The sequence below is a fragment of the Lagenorhynchus albirostris genome, chromosome 10, assembly GCF_949774975.1.
Source record: "Lagenorhynchus albirostris chromosome 10, mLagAlb1.1, whole genome shotgun sequence".
NCBI classification, from domain to species: Eukaryota; Metazoa; Chordata; class Mammalia; order Artiodactyla; family Delphinidae; genus Lagenorhynchus; species Lagenorhynchus albirostris.
This window is the reverse complement of record NC_083104.1, coordinates 38,981,707-39,003,170: the sequence shown is the minus strand read 5'-3', so window position 1 is coordinate 39,003,170 and position 21,464 is coordinate 38,981,707. Positions and strand designations below refer to the sequence as shown.

The following is a 21,464-nucleotide window of genomic DNA, read 5'->3' as shown; positions in this document are numbered from 1 at the left end:
CCCAGCAACCCCTTTCATGAAACAGGCTATAACACAGGGAGGCCCTCAGAAACTAAGTGCAGAAGGAACGAATGAACAGTCCAGACAGAAGGAGCCCTGGGGTCTTGTTCTGACCACTGACATGTTCAGACTGGAAAAGAGAAGCCTTAGCTGAGACCAAATGTCAAAGAAGGGCTCTGGGCAGACACGAGGGCTGCAGCAACTTTGTAAAAATGGCTGTTACTATCAGAATTACTAATTAGTGCCATAAAAATTTAAGCTAAATACCAAAACAGGCCCCCAAAAGCTTTTTTCCCTAATGTTTTATTTTGAAAATTTCAAACATAGAGAAAAAAAGAATTTTACAACAAACATGTATACACCCACCACCTAGGTCCTCCCGTTGACATGTCTATACTTCATGTAACTATCTACCCATCCCCCATCCCCCAAAAAGCATTTTTAAATCTGCATATTGTGGGGGGACTCCTACCTTGTTGACTGACTTGCCTGTGTCACTTATACTCTGTACCCTGGGGCCTAAGAGGACACTAGTAGACAGCCAGTCCCAGTCCCTGCCCCAGGGACAGGACTGTGGTGGATCTGCACCCCCAAAAATCCAACTCTCCCCAGCAGATTACTCTCTGGTTCCTTGTGCCCCTGCATTAACGAGGTACAGCATGTCCTTGTGCTGCTCTACTGAGCCTGGGCTCCCTGGGACCAATGACAGATGGGAAGACCAGTTCAGTTAGGCTGCGTAAGGGACTCGAGAGAGGAAGTGCTTCTACTGGAGAGTCCTTTCCCTACAGACACGGAGGGGAAGTGAGCCAAAGCAACTTCTCAGAGCCTAGCAACACACACACCTTAACACAGAAAAGTCTTTGGCAGCAAAACACTCTGCCAATCAGTGCCCAGATTGTCTGCCTGTTTTTTAATTTTCCCAAAAATAACAGTGCAGCCCAGGGACCCACCTGACTGGGAATTCCACAACTGTATCAAGTTTGTCCCTCCAGTATCTATTGTAGGAGAAACGTTTGAGGTGGACCACCAGAATCTTCGGCAAGGACCACAGGTCAAACTTCTTTGTGGCCTGTTGATGCTTCTTACAGTTGGGACAGTACCTGAAAAGAGAAACCTCCACTTAGTGGGGAGGCAGGGGGCCAGTGCCACCTGGGCTCTCAAGCATGGAGGCAATCCCATAACATCCTTTCTTGTACTCAGCATGACTGCTTCTGGGCAGGGAGGTCTCTAAGCCACCTTCTAAAAGAGAGTGATGGCTGTCCTAGTCTGGAAAACACAATTCACACAGAAAAACCTGTGTTGTAGGGTCAGCCATGTAAAAAAGTGACACATCCAAATACAAAGGGTTTTTGTGTACATAGATGGCCCCAGCAGATCTCAGTCCCAGGGTACCTGGGTGCCCCTGCCCAGAGGTGGGAGCTGCATACCAGGGGTCATGCTCCCCAAGGGTCTCCATGGTAGTGAAGAGCTCGATGCAGTCTCTCAGGGCCACTGCTGTCTTCTTTTTCTTCTGAGGCTGCAACATGCTGACGTGCTTCTCGTAGGTCTGTGAGGAACAAAATGCTGAGGTCTGCTGAGGAAACAAAATCTTACCAGGCTTAGCCACAACCTCACGAGCTCTCACGCCTGGAATCTAATGTACTTTCTGCAGCCCCTGAACATATAATGACAAAATCTTTAAGTGCTTTTCATTCTCGGTCTAAAACATACCTTGCTAAACTGCTGGGGAACTGGTGAGAGAGACCCACCCGAAGCAGAAACCAGCACATACCCCTGACCAAGAATGCCGAGTGACCTACCTCAGATTCCTGCTCATCGTAATAACGGCTCCGGGTCTCACTATCCCAATCGATGGCTAGTGTGGATCGAGCTGTGGACGAGGACCAAAGTGTCACTCACTACTGAATGGCCAGCAACAGGAGAGGCTCCTCAGGTGACAAGAGTGAGAAGGACCACACTCAGGCTACGCCATCAACACCTGCTCACCCATCAACAGCCATTGCCAAGAGCGATGCTCTGCCTTGAGCCAGCCAACTCTGAATCCCTGGGCCCCCAAATCCTTTGGCAAAGATTTCCTCAATGCTACACACTTTAAAGGCACTAACTACATAGAATTCTGAAAGGGTACAGGTCAAGATGGAGTAACAGTGGCCAGATTTCTCCTCTTGCCTTAAACCACAAGAAAACCTGACAAAATAGAGGAAACAACTGTTTTCAGACACTGACTATTAGGCAGAGCAAGAGTGAGATCCCTGAGAGAAGGCAAAAAATAAGGTGATGCCTACATGGCCCCAGCTTATCGCCTGGAGGCATTTTCCGGGCCATAGTGTGGGGGGGGGCAGGGGAGGAGAACAAAAGACTGATTGAGGAGTCAAAGATCAGTGTTCAAGAATGGGGCTAGGGACTTCCCCTGGTGTCACAGTGGTTAAGAATCTGCCTGCCAATGCAGGGGACACGGGTTTGAGCCCTGGTCCAGGAAGATCCCACATGCTGTGGAGCTACTAAGCCTGTGTGCCACAACTACTGAGCCTGCACTCTAGGGCCTGTGAGCCACAACTACTGAGCCCTTGTGCCACAACTACTGGAGCCCGTGCTCCGCAACAAGAGAAGCCACCGCAATGAGAAGCCCACGCACCACAACGAAGAGTAGCCCCTGTTCACTGCAACTAGAGAAAGCCCACACACAGTAATGAAGACCCAAAGCAGCCAAAAATAAATAAATTCAAATAAATAAATCAAAGAAAAAAAAAGAAGGGAGCTAGAATTTGCAAGGCATTACACTAAAGACAAGAAGCCACACGGAGGGAATGGAGCTGCAAAAAGGCAAGAGAGATCCAAAACCATCTCAATAAAGCTGTTTTAAAAACTCTTTTTAGGTAATTATTTAAAAAGGGAAGCAAGCTAGCAAACTAGAGGACATCTAGCAAAACTCTTCTCCAATGAAGGAAGCAAAAAGACACAAGAGATGCTTTTGCAGCTCCCCTCCCAACCCAGGGTAGGCATCTTCACTGTCCACATGTTGCTTTTCACGCACAACACACATCCTGTGTGGATGCCCCTTCCCATCCGTACAGCAGTCCCCATTACAGGCTCCAGGTAACAGCCTGTGAAATCCATGACCATTCTCTAGATGGGTCACATTTCATGAGTATTCTCATGGAACAAAAGAAATACGCATTTATTCTCATAAGTTTGGGGAAATGCTGCCACCTAGGAGGGCCACAAGAAGTGTTATCAACCGGAACAAAAGTCCTGAAGGATGGTGGGAGTGGAGGGAGAGCTCGTTTCCTTCTCAAGTCATCAAGGACGGAAGAGAAAAGCCTGACGAGAAGGCCAAGGGAAAGTGCGGAGGGGTGTCATGTCTCTGAAACAGTCTTTAGGGAGCTTTAAGCCAAGGATCACACAAGTGTCTGTTCCTGGAGCCACACTATGAGATGATGAAAGCTCAGTGCAGTCAGTGAGTGCTAAGTGCAAGGATTTTCCAATAGATCCTAAGTCCCCAAAAGCCCAGTTTGAAAGGTCAGAGAAAGTGCTTACAGTTGAGTTTAAGCAGTTTCCCATCAGCTGCAAGGGAATTTAGGTCGGCTGTGCCATAGGAGTTCACAAGGCAGAAGGTAAAAAGCCTTTTTGGGCAGGGTCGGCCTTTGAGCTTCTTTTGGGTGGTCTCGCCATGGTCACTTCCCAGCTCATCCTCCCCACTGTCCTCTGTTTCTGAAAGCTGCTCTCTGCCTTCTTCCTGATGCTCCATTTCTTCTTCGTCTTCTCCTAGCATACAAATGAAAAATAACATGTATGTAATTTGCCACCATTTCAATGCTGCAATTTTTATTTCATACCTAACTGCGGTGCTTCCTTCCAGATTCAGTCCTGTGTGTGTCAAACTACATCCACCCCTTTGCATCTACAAGGCACTTAAATTCACATGTGACACCCCCACAACCTGGTAAGCAGGCAAGTGGGCACAGCTATTCCACAATGAGGACAGAGAGGCCCAGAGAGGTTCAAGGAGTCACCAGAAGGTAAAAGTGAGTCAGCAGTCCTGCCAGCCCTAAATTTGGGGCCCTCACCACTTGGTACTTTACTGGGCTTCATCACACATAGTCTGACTCTTTCAACTTGATCATTAGGCACACAGAGAGAAAAGGACCAAAATTAAACCCATACTCAATACTCAAGAAGATCGGCTGCTAAGAAACAATTTAAAAGTAAAACTTTAAATATGATAATGAACACAAATACTAAGTAAAGGTCTTCAGTTCCTCCACAAGAAACATGATGACTGTCCCTTCAACAAGTGTTTACTGCATGTCTCTCAGGTGCAGGCACCATGATGGGCCCCAAGGAACACAGCACACAGGATCCCCCCCTCCTTTTTTCTCTTTATTCATTTGAGATTGCTGAGTTTCAAGAGTTTGAAGAGGGGGGAGTTCCCTGGCAGTCCAGTGGTTAGGACGCAGAGCTTTCACTGCCATGGACCTGGCTTCAATCCCTGGCTGGGGAACTAAGATCCTGCAAGCCGTGCAACCAGGGGAAAAAAAAAAGTTTTAAGAGGCATTCTAGGGACTTCCCTGGTGGCACAGTGGTTAAGAATCCACCTGCCAATGCAGGGGACACGGGTTTGATCCCTGGTCTGGGAAGATCCCACATGCCACAGAGCAACTAAGCCTGTGCACCACAACTACTGAGCCTGTGTGCCACAACTACTGAAGCCCGTGTGCCTAGAGCCCATGCTCTGCAACAAGAGAAGCCAGTGCAATGAGAAGCCTGTGCACTGCAACAAAGGGTAGCCCCCGCTCGCCGCAACTAGAGAAAGCCTGCATGCGGCAGCAAAGACCCAATGCAACCAAAAATAAATAAATAAAAAAAATAAATTTATATTAAAAAAAGAAATTTAAAGAGGCATTCTAGAGACATATGGTGATGAGTAAATTTCCCAGGTGTTTCCAGAGAACTGGTTGGTATATGTGGCTGCAATAAAAAAAATCCATGATCATGCTCATCATAATTTTTGTTGTTGGGCAGTCAAAGGGGAAAGTTAAGGTATCAAATAAGTAATTTCAACAAAGATGGGGACAACTCCAAAAGGTGATGTAAAAGTAACAGGGGAAGGGAATTCCCTGGCAGTCCAGTGGTCAGGACTTTGTGCTTCCACTGCCGGGGGCCCAGGTTCAATATCTGGTCGGGGAACTAAGATGCCACAAGGTGCATGGCGCAGCCAAAAAAAAAAAAAAAAAGTAACGGGGGAAGATTCAAAATATGAAGTTTATATATTTGGGGAAATAGCAATAGAAATGGAAACTGAGGAAAGGAAGATGTATATTCTACATAAGAATTGTCTTTCAGGGACTTCCCTGATGGCACAGTGGTTAAGAATCCACCTGCCAATGCAAGGGACACAGGTTTGAGCCCTGGCCTGGGAAGATCCCACATGTCACGGAGCAACTAAGCTTGTGCGCCACAACTACTAAGCCTGCGCTCTAGAGCCTGTGCTCCGCAACAAGAGAAGCCACCGCAATGAAAAGCATGCACACTGCAACGAAGAGTAGCACCCGCTCGCTGCAACTAGAGAAAGCCCATGCGCAGCAATGAAGACCCAATGCAGCCAAAAAATAAGTTTAAAAAAAAAATCCTCTTTCAAAGACTGTGTCTCAGGAGTTGTCACGAGGAAGGACAAGTTGGGCCCAGGACAATGCAGCACAGTTTCCTGTCAGGCCACAGGAACATCACAGCCATGGATGACAGTGTGACATAAGTCCCCATGAGCAGGACTCTGAAACAGCCAGTGTGCATAAGACTGCCAGCCTCAGCTCTCACAGAGGTTCCTTTCTCAATTAGCTCACTTCACTCCTGAAGCAGTGGCACTGCCCCTTTTACGCCCAGGTAAGCCTGCTCTGCTCTCAGACTGGCAAGTGAAACATTGCCCTGCCCAAGACACTCAGAGAATCAGCAGGAGACAGCCACCACAGGCCTAACAAGGAGGCATGGCAGTAAAGAGGTTAGAATTATTTCAACATTAAACAAGATTTGAAGTCTACGCACCAAGGCTCACTTATGGAATTCAAAAGAAGGCAGTGAGAACAAGAGACTGAACAAGAGACTGACAGATGGAATGTCTAAGAAACTAGGCTAATTGTAACAATAGCAAATACTGACATGATGCTGTTATTAACTGAGCATCTATTATGTGCCAGATACTCTAACCACACTATCTCATTAAACAGTAACCTCAACTCTGTGAAGCCGTTATCATCACCCCATTTTGCAGATAGGTAAACCAAGGTTAAGAGAGATGAAGTGACTTTTTGAGGTCTGCCCCACACCTCAAGCTGGGAATCGCAGTGCCTCAAGTTCCAGAGCACTAAGAACCCACAGGTCACCCAAGGTCTGCTCAGAGACTACCATTACAGCTCCAACATGTCTGCTTGTGGGAACTGTGCACAAAATACACTCCTGTTCATCCCTCGTGGGAGGAGAACGTGATATTCTGGGCAAGAACAGGAGTACAACTATAATAAATACTCAACCTAAAATACCAACAATTTGGAATATCCCTTCAGGACAGAGCCTTCTGGTCATTATTTTTTTATTTTATTTTATTTTGAGGTACGCGGGCCTCTCAGTGTTGTGGCCTCTCCTGTTGCGGAGCACAGGCTCCGGATGCGCAGGCTCAGAGGCCATGGCTCATGGGCCTAGCCGCTCGCGGAATGTGGGATCTTCCCGGACCAGGGCACGAACCCGTGTCCCCTGCATCGGCAGGCAGACTCTCAACCACTGCGCCACCAGGGAAGCCCCTGGTCATTATTTTTAATGTCAATTTTCACTTTCCAGGACCAGGCATGTCTTGCAGAAATCTGGGCATTTGAATTTTCAACTGGGAATATATATTCAGCTATTCACAAAGCGTAAGAACTGGAGGATATTTCTGGTTTTATAGGAATAAAGCCACCTAGTCAGTCACGCAGGCCCCCAAAAGAAGGATGACAGCCACAGTGCACGTTAGACACAGCTCCATGGTCACAGATGGGCTTGTGAGCACTAGGCCACAGAAGGATGGTGAGGGCTCTGGGTTTCTTGCAACAAGTCTATCCTACTGCTTTTCCAACTGTGGCTCCTCACTCCGACATCAGGAGCTGTCCAGAGCCAGCTACCACCTGTGGCTTCCTGGGTAGAAAGAAAGAAAGGCCAAGAGAACCTGTCTCTGCCTTCTGACTGGCTGGGCAGGACATCTGTCCTCCCCAGGGGCGGCTGCTGGACCATGGTGATGGGTAAGGGCCAAGACAAAAGCTCTACAGACACAAGCCAGGTTGTGAAGGCAGCCAAGTGTACTCAGCAATCCCAACGGGTCAGAATCAAATCCTGACTCTGCTACATGACCTTGGGCAAGTCACTCAGTCCTATTATGCTTAGTCTCCCTGAGGTGAAACCCAGCTTCCACGCCTAAGATTACACGAGGTGTCAAAGTTGGACAATGGGCTCTGGCAGAGTGAAGTGGTGCAGACAGGGCTTCCAGGTCTGCTCTCTAGGCAGAGCCCCCAACCCCGCCTCAGAGCCTCCCTCACCCATGTATACAACACCTTTGGAAGAAGAGGGAAGTTGGGAGGGATTTGGTCAGTGACAGCCCCACGGTGTGGCGTACGCTCACCTTCACAGCTGCCCCTGGAGCCATTGCAGGACCCCAGCTCCAAGGGCGAGCTGCCAGACTCATCAGGCAAAGGTTGTTTTATATAGCGGCTTGAAAAGAAGAAAGAAATTGTTTGTTAGTTGTATCCTTTACCTATTTTTCTCCACTACTCAGCGTGAAGTAGTTCCTAATTTATATATTCAGCTATTCACAAAGCAATTTACGTAAATAAAAGGGCCTTAAAATTCATGTGATGGCTTAACACTTCAAGAAATTGAGAGGAATCTATGAGATAAGAAGTTTAACTACCAGGGCACTGAACAGACTCTGAGAAAGTCTGTTTCAAATCTCTGATAAACGATGCGTGACACCATCATTTAAAAAAATATTTCCCAGTAATGTTAATTATCAGGTTCAGAATGATAGTGTAGTAGTTCAGAAATTACATTCAAATACAAAATGCCATTAAAGCACTATACTCCCTCAAGCAGGTGACTGACAGGTGTGAAGACATGATTCCAGGAGCTAGAAGAGGCTTAGGTGTTCACTGTCATGGTGCTTCAGATGTGCCAGATGTCCCAATAGCACCTGCTCTGGCCCTCCCAGGGGCCGACACAACTACATTTCTAACAGAAGTGAGCACACGGGATCAACACTGGCACTCTGCAGGGGGCAGTCACTCTTACTAGGCCCTATCTTATTTTAGATAACAAGCAAATCACATTCCTACCACCAACCTGATACGCTCACAAACAGCCTGGTACAAAGACTCGAGGGTGAGCTTGTACTTGGGGACAGAAACCAGCAGTGGCTGCCCATATAGCACTGCCCCAGTGGAAGTGCTCGACGGCCTGGATTTCCTTTCCCTGAAGTACACTGGAAGCGTGACACATTCAGAGCCGTCTGTGGAAGTGCTGCAGACCTCGTACCTGTGTCAATCACACAAGAGAGCAACTTCAGCGGCAGGTCTCTGTGAGAGACAGAGATCTGAGCTGCAGCTACATGGTGGCCAGGACTACGGTTACTAGGACAGAGCACACTTCAGTACAAAAGGTGGATAAACCATTTCCAAGACGATGCTAGAGGATGGGTCAGGAATCCCAAAGAGAGTCAACTGTTAACACAAGGTGAACCTACACAACCCAGGACCTGGGGCTAATGTGATCCTCCTTCCCCCAACCATGGCCTCAAACTCTGTGGTCCTTCAACTGGGACTCAACACAGATGACACCTATCATCCAGACCATCACTTCAGACACAAAGGCACACAGGGGGGGCCCAGCCACTAAGTTCACCTTTTGTCACCCATCAAGGAGCTTAACTTTTAGAAAAAGGCATTCTCAATGCCCTGCCCTTTAGTAAAACCAAATACTGTACAGCGACGTATACCTAGAATATAAGCCAAAGACTCTTTATTTCAAATGAGGAAGCAAATTTATAAAACTGTTTGCCACCTTTCTTCAAAAACATTGAAGTAAAAGAATATTAAATTTTTTTAAAAAATCAGAGATAACCAAAGAAACTGCTAAATACAAATCAATGATTTTGAAAAATGTGTCTTACTTAGTGAATACATGGGATTGAGGAGATTTATAGATGTTTTATCCCGGAACAGATGTTACCAAAATTGCTGGCAACCGACTGTAGTCTTTCCCTCTTCCTATAGGGGGAGACACAAACTTACTGATTCAATTTTTGAAAACTATAAACACACACACACACACACACACACACTCTCTCTCTCTCTCTCTCTCTCTCTCTCTCCCCCCACATGCCTGGCAAACAGTCCTGACTATAGTATATGCAGAAAGAGTTCAAAGAAAAACTCACAAAAACGTCCAAGGTATGCTCTAGGGTAAGGACCCTGGTGTCCAGCATAATGGTCAAGAACCAAGCCTTGGAGTGAGGCTCGCCCAGGTTCCAGATCCATCATTGTCACTTTCTGGCTGCTGTAACCAGGTCAAGTGCCTTAATTTCTAAGTTTGTTTATCCAGTGGACAATGGGATCACCCACCTTCCAGTGTAGTGGTAAGGATTAAGTAACTCAGTAGCACAGTACGTCACATGCTCAAAAAGTATTAGATGCTACAATTGTGTTTTCATAAGACAATTATCAATTCATCAGAAAACAATTTGCTTTCCAACTGGCTGGCCCTCAAGCCCTCTGAAGAATCCTCCGTTGGTGGTTTGCCAACCTCCCCACAAGGTGATGTCCCAGGTCTTCTCAGCGCAGGTATGTGCGAGCACTAGTTTCCAGAAGTGAGGGAGACCGTGTTAAGGTCTTGGGGTATGAAGTGGACAGTCCCAGCCCTGTGGCCCAGCATATGCCTTGGCACCCTCCATTAGTAAAGTAAGGGAACATGGCTGAGAGTGGGGAGGCAGCCTATGCAAGTGTGAACAGAACTAGGATCTTGGGTGTGGTTAAGAATTCTTCCTTTTAGAGTGACCTAGAAGTCATTGGCCACAAAAATGTAAAGGGAAGGAAATGCCTCCTTTGTGTACTGCATTCCTCAGCCAAAACCAAAAACCAAAACAAAATCCTAAAAACCTTTCTCGGAAGAGGCAAGTTTCTGGCTGAGAGGGAATGAGGGAGGGACAACATGGGTGTGCTCCACACGCAAGCCTCCCTGAGCAAGCGGCTGCTGGGAGCTCAGGCAAGCTCACACTCCACCCCCCCACCCCACCCCAACCTGGAAGAGGGACACACACACAATCACACAAAGCAGCCTTGAAGCAAGAGGATTTGGGAGGGGCCGAGGAGACGAGCTGCAGTTGGAGTGTACTGTCCCCACAGGGATGAGAAAACCGAGTCTCAGAGCTTGCAGATGTTAGCGCTGGAAAAGGCTGCTTAAATCAACCTTCCCTGTCATCTGGGATGGAACCTGCCTGAGACGCCACTACCTGTGGCTGGGAGAAAGGACGAGACCCTCCCTGTACTGAGTCCCTTCTCCTGTCTTCCCGTGGCCCCTCACAAAGCTGTGACTCTTCTTGAGAAAAGCATTTCTGATAGCAGGACCATCTGCACAACCACTGAACAGGCCTTCTTAACAGGTAGCAACTGTTGACAAAAGCCTTGTTCATGCTGAGGAGAGTTATCTGGAATGTCTAGCTCTGAAGTGCCAGTAGGCGCTTAGCACTGATGGCTACCCAAAATTCCCTGAACATCTACCTCCTGCACCCAGGGGTTGGGGCAAATCCACATGAGCACCAACTGCCAGATCTTCTGCTCTGGAGACACTGACAGACACTGGCAAAGCCTCTAGAATGTTTCCTTTGACCCTGCAGCAGAAACCACTGAGTACTCACACGAAAATGTCATCCCGAGGCATGATGTGGTTTAAACCTTCATCCATTTGGAAAATTTTGTGGAACCGGTGATTATACACATCTGTGACCACCATCTAAGAATCAACAGTAACAGAAAGATTACAGGATGGATAAGAGTACACCCACCACATGCCGCAACTAAAGATCCCACATGCCGCAACTAAAAGGATGCTGCGTGCTGCGACGAAGATCCCGCGTGCTGCAACTAAGACCCGGCGCAGCCAAATAAATAAATATTTTTAAAAAAAAGAGTACACCTACTTAATAACCCAGGCACAAATGAAAATATAAGTGCTGCCCCCTGAGAGATCACGATGCAACCAGCCCCAGAGCTCAGGGGCCAAGGGCCAAAGGGGAGCAGCATGGCTGTCGCCACCAGAAAACATGTTGTATCTGTCCCAAGGTTTATGACAGGATTTGCCTTCCAGTGGCAGGAATGGTGGGGAGTGAGTGCTGACCAGAGAGCAGCAGTAATCCAGAATCCTCTGGGGTGTTCCCTGGGGCCGGAATTCCCCAAGCCATCCTCAGCACATAGCAGAAAAGACCAAACCCCAACCACCAAGACCTACCACCTGAAACCAGCAGGGGTGCAAGGGAAGTGGGGAGGAGAAGGGCACTGACCAGGGCTGGGACAAGGGAGGGGCTGGGGGCATCCAGGAGGATGGATCCTCGCGCAGCAAGAGGTCTTCACTTTCCCCACCTTCACACAGCACCACGCTCAGCAGAAAGGCCAGCGTGAGCAATTGTTTTTATTTTTCTATTTTATTTTTAAATAAATTTATTTATTTATTGACTGCGTTGGGGATTCGTTGCTGCGTGTGGGCTTTCTCTAGTTGTGGCGAGCGGGGGCTACTCTTCGTTGTGGTGCACGTGCTTCTCTTGTTGTGGAGCACCGGCTCTAGGTGCAGGCTTCAGTAGTGGCACGCGGGCTCTGTAGTTGTGGCTCGCCGGCTCTGGAGCGAAGGCTCAGTAGTTGTGGCACACAGGCTTAGTTGCTCCGCGGCATGTGGGATCTTCCTGGACCAGGGATTGAATCCGTGTCCCCTGCATTGGCAGTTGGATTCTTAACCACTGTGCCACCAGGGAAGTCCCAGCAATTATTTTTAAATAAAGATTTCTATCAAGTCACTCCACAGACTTACAGAGTTTGGGACAGGAAAGAACTTCCAGCTTCTCACATTACAGATGAGGTCAGGTAGGAAGGGGAGGCAAAGTGAGAGCAAATCCCCAGTCCTGGCCCTCTGACCATAGCTAGTGTGTCCTCAGTGGAGGAAAGACAGTGTTCCCAGGGCTGGAAGGGACAGTCTCAGGCACAGTGTGCAAAATGAACAAGGGCCAGGAGGTCTGAGGCATTCAGATATAAACACATGTGTGCTGGCTGATAAGACCTACCCCACAGAAGTGGCTACAAGGTTGAAACTTAACTCCAAAGGACTATGAACTGCCCCCAATAGGCTGAATGCCACTGAACAGCTCGCCTTACGTTTTCCGCAGCAATGCCAGACAGCCTGGAGAGAGCCTCACACAGGTCAGACACAGCCCCCATCAGCGGCACAATCACACGGTACTGCAAAGGAGAGATGGGAGAGGTGACAAGGGTGCTCTGGAAAGGGTGGGAGATGAGTTGGGAGGAGCAGGCATCACGGAGGGCAGAGGTGCCCCACCAGAAACAGTGTGTGGTGAGCTCAGGGCCCAGATGGGTGGCCAGCTGACCAAATAGGCAAGTCTTCTGCATCAACACCTGCCTCTCTATTCAGGTAGCACCACAGAAGCTGGACCATCTCTTTCCCTCCTACACATTGCTTTATTTTTTTCTTAACTTTTCAGAGCCATTCACTACTTCCTTTAAAGAAATGTTATAATTATACAAACTGCCAACCAGTCCTTGTCATAAAGCCAGAAGAAGCATGCAGTGAGCCATCAGCAGGGCTGGACACTAAGACCGGCCTGTCACACCTTTCATTTGGTCTTTTGTTCTGGCAAGGCTCTCCTAGCTGATTTAGGGGTGAACATAACCAAGGGAAGTACTGTTTCTAGTCCCCTAACATTCAGATTCAAGGATCTCTTAGCAGATCAGCCAGGTTCCTTTAGTCAAATGAATGGAGCATAGGGGAAAAGGTGACAGAGAAGTCCAGAGAACCTTCACAATATGCCTGAATGACATGGGATTACACAAAGATCTGAGGGAGGACAAGGGCACACACTCAAGGCAAGTGCCAAGGGGTTTCAGAGGCAGCTGATGGAGCTGCTCCTGCAACAGATGGAAGCAGCCCCACTCTGGGTCTGGTAGCCACTCACAACGAGGGGTACCATGAGGGTGCCGATTTCTCTTACCTGGGTAGGTCTGCAGCGAGGGTCAGCGGGAACCAGGAAGATCTCCATAACTCGATCTTTCTTCAAGGGCAGTGGGAGAGTTAGATAGCAAAATGGATCAAAGGTCACAGAAACCTTAGCACATTCTGGGCAAACCAAGGTAGATTTGAAGAGGCCATGGAACGTGTCCACAATCACAGAGTCATTCCTCAACCTATGATTCTCCCAGGCTTCCTTTGCCACAACCTGGAAGAAAGCAAAGGGGATAAGTAAGACATTCTCAACATCCCCCAGTTCTTAGCCTCTGCATCCAGAATGATTCACAGCAAAATCTGAAATAGACTGTGAGGCAGTCTGTGCAGCCAAGAACTTGGTCCAGGCCAGTGAGGGCCAGGACTGCTCTTAGCATACCAAACTCATTCCACATGCCAGCTCCATGCCCAATCCTACACTTAACAAAGTGCTGATGCAGGATCTACGGGACAGAGACAAACTGAGAGCACTGTGGACACATGGACCTGACCGGGGAAGGACTGCCTCCTATAGGGCTTCCAATGATCCAAAGTCCCTTCAGTAAGCTTTTAATTTATGCTATCGTTCAGCTAGCTCATGGTTTTTCCTTTAAGATGTGAATGCTACTTTGAAGTATTCATATTGATCATCCCAATGTGATAGGTAGCTTAAATACTAAATTCCCTCTTCATAGATCTGAAAATCAAGGCAAAAAAATGTAAGTGCCCTAATAACATTAATAAAAACTATTTTAATCATCATGGATGGATTTTAATGGATTTCAATAATCCAAAGGGCCCACACTACAGGCACTTTACAGTTTTCAGGGTGCCCTAGTCTCTGGTTCACCAATGTAATTATACTAAACAAACTGGCTCGAACTTGAAGAAGCCCAAGAGGGAGCATCAGGGGTAACTAGAGTTAGCCCCTTTGTAACGTGCAACACATTTCCATATTAGACCTCATGTCCACGTCACAAACAACAGTGAGAGGCAACCAGAGCCCTGGCACCAATACTCCAAGACCAGAAGAATGCCCTTGCACCTCCCAATAGGAGGCAGCTTCTTTGGAATACTTTTCTTCAAAAGTCTTCAATATCATACCGCATCTGGCCGCCCATTGGCATCCTTCAGCTCCAGGTACGGTTTTTTCTTCACTCGGTTCAGATCTTCGTGCAATCCATCTAGAAGAAAGGCTAACAGCTCCTGAGAGTCTTGTTGTTGGTAGCCAGAAAACTGAGGGGCAAAACGTCCCACCTGAGTCTACAACAAAAGCAACCACATCAGAAGGCGTAAGTTATAAAGAACCAGTGAAGTCAGATAGGAAATTGTCATCAAAAATAACTTTGGGCTTCCCTGGTGGCACAGTGGTTAAGAATCCGCCTGCCAATGCAGGAGACAGGGCTTCGAGCCCTGGTCCAGGCAGATCCCACATGCCGCAGAGCAACTAAGCCCGTGCGCCACAACTCCTGAGCCTGGGCTCTAGAGTCCGAGAGCCACAACTACTGAGCACATGTGCCACAACTACTGAAGCCTGTGCGCCTAGAGCCCATGCTCTGCAACAAGAGAAGCCACAGCAATAAGCCCACGCACCACAACGAAGAGTAGGCCCCGCTCGCCACAACTAGAGAAAGCCCGCGTGCAGCAACGAAGACTCAACACAGCCAAAAATAAATAAAATAACTAAATAAATTTATTTTTTAAATCAATAAATAAATAAATTTGCAGTCTGCTGGTACCGTAAGGGAGAACACCCTTGCTCCAGGTAGCCTGATTAACTCCTCAAGGGCCTAAAGGTCAGCAGTTCCTACCAGAGAGAAGAGGGCTAAGATCTGAAATCCAGGACAACTACAGACTTGGAACCCGGGCCACTACCCTAAGAGAGGAGTGAAGAGTGACTCCCTCAGTAGCCACATCTCCTAAGTACAAACACGAATCCCTCTCCAACCACCTTCTTTGGTTCAGAGTCTCCCTAAGAAGTTTACAAATGGTACCTGCATCAGCCAGAGGAATCCTCCTAGCCCTAAATAAGAGCACTGTACATAAGAGCCCTCCTAGCCCTAAGTAAGTGTCTGCCTTGTATTGCTCTACACTACTGATCCTCAGAGTGCAGTGCCCAACTAGTGGCATTAGCATCATCTGAGAGCTTGACAGAAATGCACCTTCTCAGGCCCCACCCTAGACCTTCAGAAACAGAAACTCTGGGAATAGTAATTTGCATATATTTCCCAGGGATTAATGTGACCATGGGAATGAAAAGAATTTGTATTCAATTTCAATAAACAATCTAAGATTTTAATTTTCTCATTGAGCTTAGGTGCTATATTTTTTTTCATCTGTGAATCAGATGCTTCATGAAGGCTCCTTGAACCAAACAGGATTTCCAGATTTCAACACATGGAGGCAAGGCACTTCCCCCTCAGCAGCGAAAAACATTCAGGGCAATGGAAGGTTGAGGTGCTCCAAGTGCCCAATGCAGTTCACCCATCTTCCCATCTTCCTAGCTGAGGGACCCAAGTGAGAACTGTCCCTCATACCAACATCCGACAATGTCAGCCCAATTCCTAACTTAGGGCACCCAACTCAAACCACAGTTGGTATACGTTCCAGCCTCAGGGAACCTGGGAGCACCCTTCAGATGATACTGGAAATTTGACTGAATTTTTATGGTCTGGCTTAGGGTGTCAACCATTTAAAGAATGCCACTGTAGGGACTTCCCTGATGCTCCAGTGGTTAAGACTTCACCTTCCAGTGTAGGCGGTGTGGGTTCGATCCTGGTCAGGGAGCTAAGATCCCACATGCCTCGCAGCCAAAAAACCAAAACATAAAACAGAAGCAATATTGTAATAAATTCAGTAGACTTTAAACATGGTCCACATCAAAAAAACTTAAAGAAAAAAAAAAAAGAATGCCACTGTAGAATACAGCATTCTGAACAAGCAGCTTACAATACAAATGATTATCTGAAGTATCCTCGGCCCAGAGGTGGGGGCTGAGTCACTTAAGTGTGTGCTAAATGACTGAACAGAAAAGAAGGATCTGATCATGTAGTGCTTTTAGTCTCGGAGCCCATCTTAATCCCAAAATGCAGTAAAGGAATGCTTCATTACAACACAAAACCACTCTCCCCAAAATAGGGAAAAGGAAGTATATACGTCAACCTACTTTGAACGTGCGAGGTGCCACGTGAGCATCCCTTCCAGACCACATCTGCTTAATGAGCTCTGCATAGGCCTCTGCAATTTCCCCTTTCATTCCCAGAGGGTTGTCCCTGTTGATTTCAGCCTCATACTCATCTTTGAGAAAGTAGTCGGTCAGTGGTGCAGTGTTGCTTAAGCACTGAAAGAGAACACGATCACAGCTTACACCACTTCTGGAGAGCACACAGAGACACAAGATAAACCCAGTTCTAAACGACCAGTGAGGGTCACGCCAACAAAATGAAGTGCTCAGCAGATTCTCTGAAGGGCTCATAACAGTAAGGCACAGCCTCCCAGCGGCTGGTGGCCACATTGTGACTAGCCTCCCAGGGACACTGTTTTGGAGGGAGCTCACACTTACTGCCTAAGAATTGTTTCTGAGACAAGCTCTCTGAGGGCAAAAGCTGTATATCCCAAATGCCTGACACACAGTAATTTTCTATTCAGTGGAAGATAGTAATTTTAAGATGATATTTTTTTTCATTGGAAGTGACTGCGACATTCCACTATTTCATGAGAAGACAAAATATAAGTAAGCCGAAGGCAAAATGCTTTACTAGAGCCAAAACACTCTGGGTGGGGAAAATCAGGATAATTAGAAAAAACAATAAATAATATTGTACCTGTGTATACTAATTTTAACTCCTTAAATTAAAAAATGAAGGTGGGTATTGGATTCTATCAAATGAGTTTTCCTACATCTACAGAGATGATCACATGGTTTTCTCCTTCATTCTGTTACTGTGTTAAAAGACTGATTAATTTTTCAGGTGTTAAACCAACCTGGTTTTCCTAGCACAAACCACACCTACTTGTTATGTGTTACCACTTTTATTTAGATATCATTGATTTTGATTTGCTAAAATTTTATCTACATTATTTGTGTCTACAGTTATGAGATACGATAGTCTAAAATTTTCTTTAGAAATTCCTTGTCATATTTTGGTATCAGAGTATCCTGCCTTGTAAAATGATTTGGGGTGCTGAAAGAAGATAGGCATGATTGGTATTTCTGCCTTAAATCTTTGAATACATTCACCAATTCACAAGAATTTTCTCTTTAACCACTGGGCAACCAATCAGTCATGCCATATAATAATGCCCCAATAAAAATTCTGGACACCAAAACTCAAGTGAGTTTTCATACCTGGCAATGCTCCATGCCTACTGTTACACATCAATGCCAGGAAAGTAAAGCATCCTGACTCCACTGGAAGAGGACAACAGAAGCTCTGCACTGAGAACCCTCCTAGACTCTGCCCTACTCCCTTCTTAACCTTGCCTAATGTTAAATCTGTATCCTTTCCCTATAACATACCATAACTGTGAGTATAATTACTTTTAAGTGAGTCTATAAGTCTTTCTAGCAAATTAACAAAACCGAGGGTGTAGGGAGCCCCAAATTTGCAGCTGGTGTCAGAAGTAAAGGCAGTACTAAGGACTGTGCCCTCCTAACTTTGTAGTTGGACCCTAACCCCAGCCCATGCCCAAAACAGTACCATCACATAGTATGTGCCCAAAAAATATTTGATGGATGAATAAATGAGGTTTCAAAGGGAGGATTTTAGGATTTTCTCCAAGCAGGGGCATGAGGTGAGATGGCTCACTGGTGAAAAGATGGTCAACTTCAAGCAGGAATAATTTGGCTTAGTACCAGCTGCTGTGAGTTCTCATCCCATTAGAGACCAACCAGGCAAGTATTCCAGTACTTTCTGAGATCATTCCCCAATGGTCAACAAAATTCAACATACTTTTACTGTAAAATCAAACCTAGAACTGATTAAGAAGACATTTTGAGGCCAGGAACACTGATGAGGCCATTCTGTACTACCCAGTGGGACGTGCCTTGGCAGGGATCCCTGAAGTACTAACAAAGGGTCATTAGGGACCCCTGGGAGAAGATCCTCCCAACACCTTAGAGGCCACTCCCACCTGAGCCTCAAGTACTGTGAAGACACAGTGTTATTGAGATGGCAGCTCTGCCCTCTACCTGCAAGGCGGAGTTCATGAAGCAGGTGTTTCCCAGGTTTCCAAGTCCACAGAGCCCAGGTTGTACGTGAGTTGATGGGGACTCCTGACAATTATACGAAGCAGAGAAGCCAGATCCACTGGAAAACATAACCCACATCAGCAATAAAAGTGAGTGCTGTTCACATGCCCTCAGGATGCCTTTTGGGGCTCCATGGGGGCCTCTAGAATTCTCACTTGATAATAACCCCGTGAGACAAGGTCTCTTTACTCCCCTCCCCAGCCCTCCAGCCCCCCCAACCCCCTGTTTTGATTTGACATGACAACGGGTGGTGAGCACATCCTTAAGGGGAGAAATGCTGTTTGAATCCTCTGCTCTCAGCTTTGGTAAATGCTAATTTTGTATCCCTTCAGAAGGCTAACTGCCAGGTGACTTCGGGGAAGAACACTGGTTACCAAGATCAAAGCTTGCACCTGCCGCCACCCACCAGGCCACACTCAGTCTTGACTGTGCCTGAGTGTGCAGGCACTCTCTCTCTCTCCTGACCTTCCTCTTCCACGCTGTCTGTGCTATATGGCAGGTACTCCTGAAACACTCGGAGAAAGGATCACAGCCATGCGGAGGGGAAACAGGCAGGGTCCTCCCACAGCCAACAATCATCCCCGCGTAGCTATTCTGCCAGACAACCAGCCCATTCCTTCACAGACAAATGCAGTGACCTCCATGACCACCAACTGACAGGCTGTGGGGAAAACACCAGCTCGCAGGAAGAAAAGCAATGTACATCATTACTAGGAGGCACAATTTACTGTGGGTATGAAATGGAGCAAGAAACCACATGCAGCATGTTCCCATGGGGAGCCCTAATCCCACTATGCTTAGTGTAGCAGCAGAGGAGCTGTCCAGGTACGGCCTGGGAAAGGACTCAGCGGGGAAGGAAGCAAAGTGAAAGGACCTGCTCTTACCCCCTGCTGACACCGGAACTGTGCATCCCAGAGGTGTTAGTGCTATCACCATTTGAAATGGGAGAGGCAGATACTGAGGAATAGGGACTTGCTGATGATGTTGGAGAGGTAGTAAAATTTCTGCTAGGCGCAGTGCTTGATCTGGGAGAGAGAAGCAGAAACAATGCTACTGATATTTTGCAAAAAGCAAGCCCTACTTAATGCCTTAGGTCTCTTCTCAAGAAATAAATGTTCTCCGTATTTAGTTATTTAAAATTAATTGCAAAAAGCCCATTTTCATGCTAATTCAAGACAAATTTTATTTAAGTGAGAGTAAAGAAATTAATTGATCTTCATGTCTCATTCATCCACATGGTCATATACTGAATCTTTCAGTAGGATAAAACACAAGGTTGATCTTCAGGGCATCCTAGTTTGATTTACAAATGATAAGCTTCCCTAAATTTTAAGAGTTACCAGTGAAAGACAAAGAAAAATGGTAATAAGAGATGAATTTCCTCCAAAGTACTTGACCCAGATTAAACAGGTGGCTATAAGTATAACAGAATAGGAAAATGGCGATTTAGTTTCACTGTGCTATTTGAGGAAATTCCTTTTGTTTCCTTAAATTTACCAAATGTGAATAACCTCTGTTTCAAACTCATGTTTCAATATTTTTCACAGCATCTTATTTTAGATTTATTCCTACTTTCACACTAATTAATTCAAGGGCTAATTGCCCCAAATCTTAAATTGATATCAAACGGGACTTCCCTGTCGGTGCAGTGGTTAAGACCTCACGCTTCCACTGCACGGGGCACGGGTTCGATCCCTGGTTGGGGAACTAAGATCCCACATGCCGCATGGTGCGGCTCCCCCCAAAAAAACCTGATATCAATTTTATCAAATTTTCTACTAAAATTCATATAGGCACATGCAAAAGAAAGTGAGTCGTCTGCATTGTTTCAAATATGTACAACTGTGATTTTCCTTCTAGATTTGGGGTTATTTTTAGAATACAGAATATAATTAAGATGCATTGTCCCTGCAGAGTGCCCAACCTCATGTGATCTGATGTCAACCAGGGTTCCCCTTGAGAAGACAGTGGGACGTGGCAACAAAGATGAGTGATCCTGTACCCACACTGTAGGCAGATGTCAGGGAACTATCCAGGGGCCTAAATGGGCGTCAGGAACTGAGTTCTGCTTCACATTCTGTGGTCACAGCAAGGGAGGGGGAAAGAGGGCTCCCCAGCCTCTCACCCACCCATAAGGAAACGCACCTTCTCCAATCCTGAAGAGCATCTGCTTCACTGAGCCTCATCTCGGCTGCAAAGGAGTCCAAGAACTCAGGCAGCTCCTTAAGTAAGGCTTGTCAGAGCCAAGGGCACTCTCTTCTGCCACACAGGTGACTTAAGCATACACTTGAGGCCTGTCCACTGTGATGCCGGTATGCCCAGCCTCCTATGCAGGCAGGAAAGTCACTACCCAAGACTGGTCTGATATGGCAGACCCAGTTATCTCAGGTCTGGAGATACTACAAGATAGTGAAATTAAATTTCTGACATACAGAACCTCAAGGCACATGGCTTAACACTCCCCTTATTAGTAACTGTTCACTGGTAACTTATTTTATTCCCTGAACTTAAAAGGGCAAAAATCCATATAAAGCCACTACAAATATCCAAGACCTATCAACTTCTTAAACAGACAACAACATTCTGGTTGAAATGAAAGAGAACAGGGAATTCCCTGTGGCCCAATGGTTAGCACTCTGCACCTTCACTGCCAAGGGCATGGGTTTGATCCCTGGTCAGCAAATTGGGATCCTGCAGGCCGCATGGAGTGGCCAAAAAAATAAATTAATTAAAAATAAAAAAGAAAATAAAAAAGAAAAATTTTATTTGACATTCGTTTAAAATGTTCTAGAAAATACTGCCAGTAGTTTAGAGTAAATTCGGTCAAAAAGAAATCCAACATTGATTACATAAGGATATTTTTTATATGCTTGAAAACTTATATAATACAAAGTTTTTGTTTGTTTTTTTACTCTACCTTTGACAGACAAATCAAAAAGCA

General features: G+C 46.4%; 1 protein-coding gene across 14 annotated transcripts in view; it reads right to left on the bottom strand.

Annotated features, from left to right (window-relative positions):
* The window catches only part of USP4 (ubiquitin specific peptidase 4), a 46,963-nt gene that overhangs the window by 3,752 nt on the left and 21,747 nt on the right, over window positions 1–21,464 (bottom strand). For 2 of the 14 annotated variants that reach the window (XM_060161888.1, XM_060161893.1), the window contains 13 exons: window positions 19,408–19,548; window positions 18,464–18,581; window positions 16,439–16,612; window positions 14,377–14,535; window positions 13,283–13,507; window positions 12,432–12,515; window positions 10,928–11,022; window positions 8,359–8,550; window positions 7,643–7,731; window positions 3,538–3,765; window positions 1,800–1,870; window positions 1,428–1,546; window positions 951–1,100 (listed from right to left, as the gene is read on the bottom strand). In XM_060161888.1, coding sequence (XP_060017871.1) covers window positions 951–1,100; window positions 1,428–1,546; window positions 1,800–1,870; window positions 3,538–3,765; window positions 7,643–7,731; window positions 8,359–8,550; window positions 10,928–11,022; window positions 12,432–12,515; window positions 13,283–13,507; window positions 14,377–14,535; window positions 16,439–16,612; window positions 18,464–18,581; window positions 19,408–19,548 — 1,845 coding nt within the window. The other 12 variants (XM_060161899.1, XM_060161897.1, XM_060161894.1 and 9 more) reach the window with 11 other exon arrangements.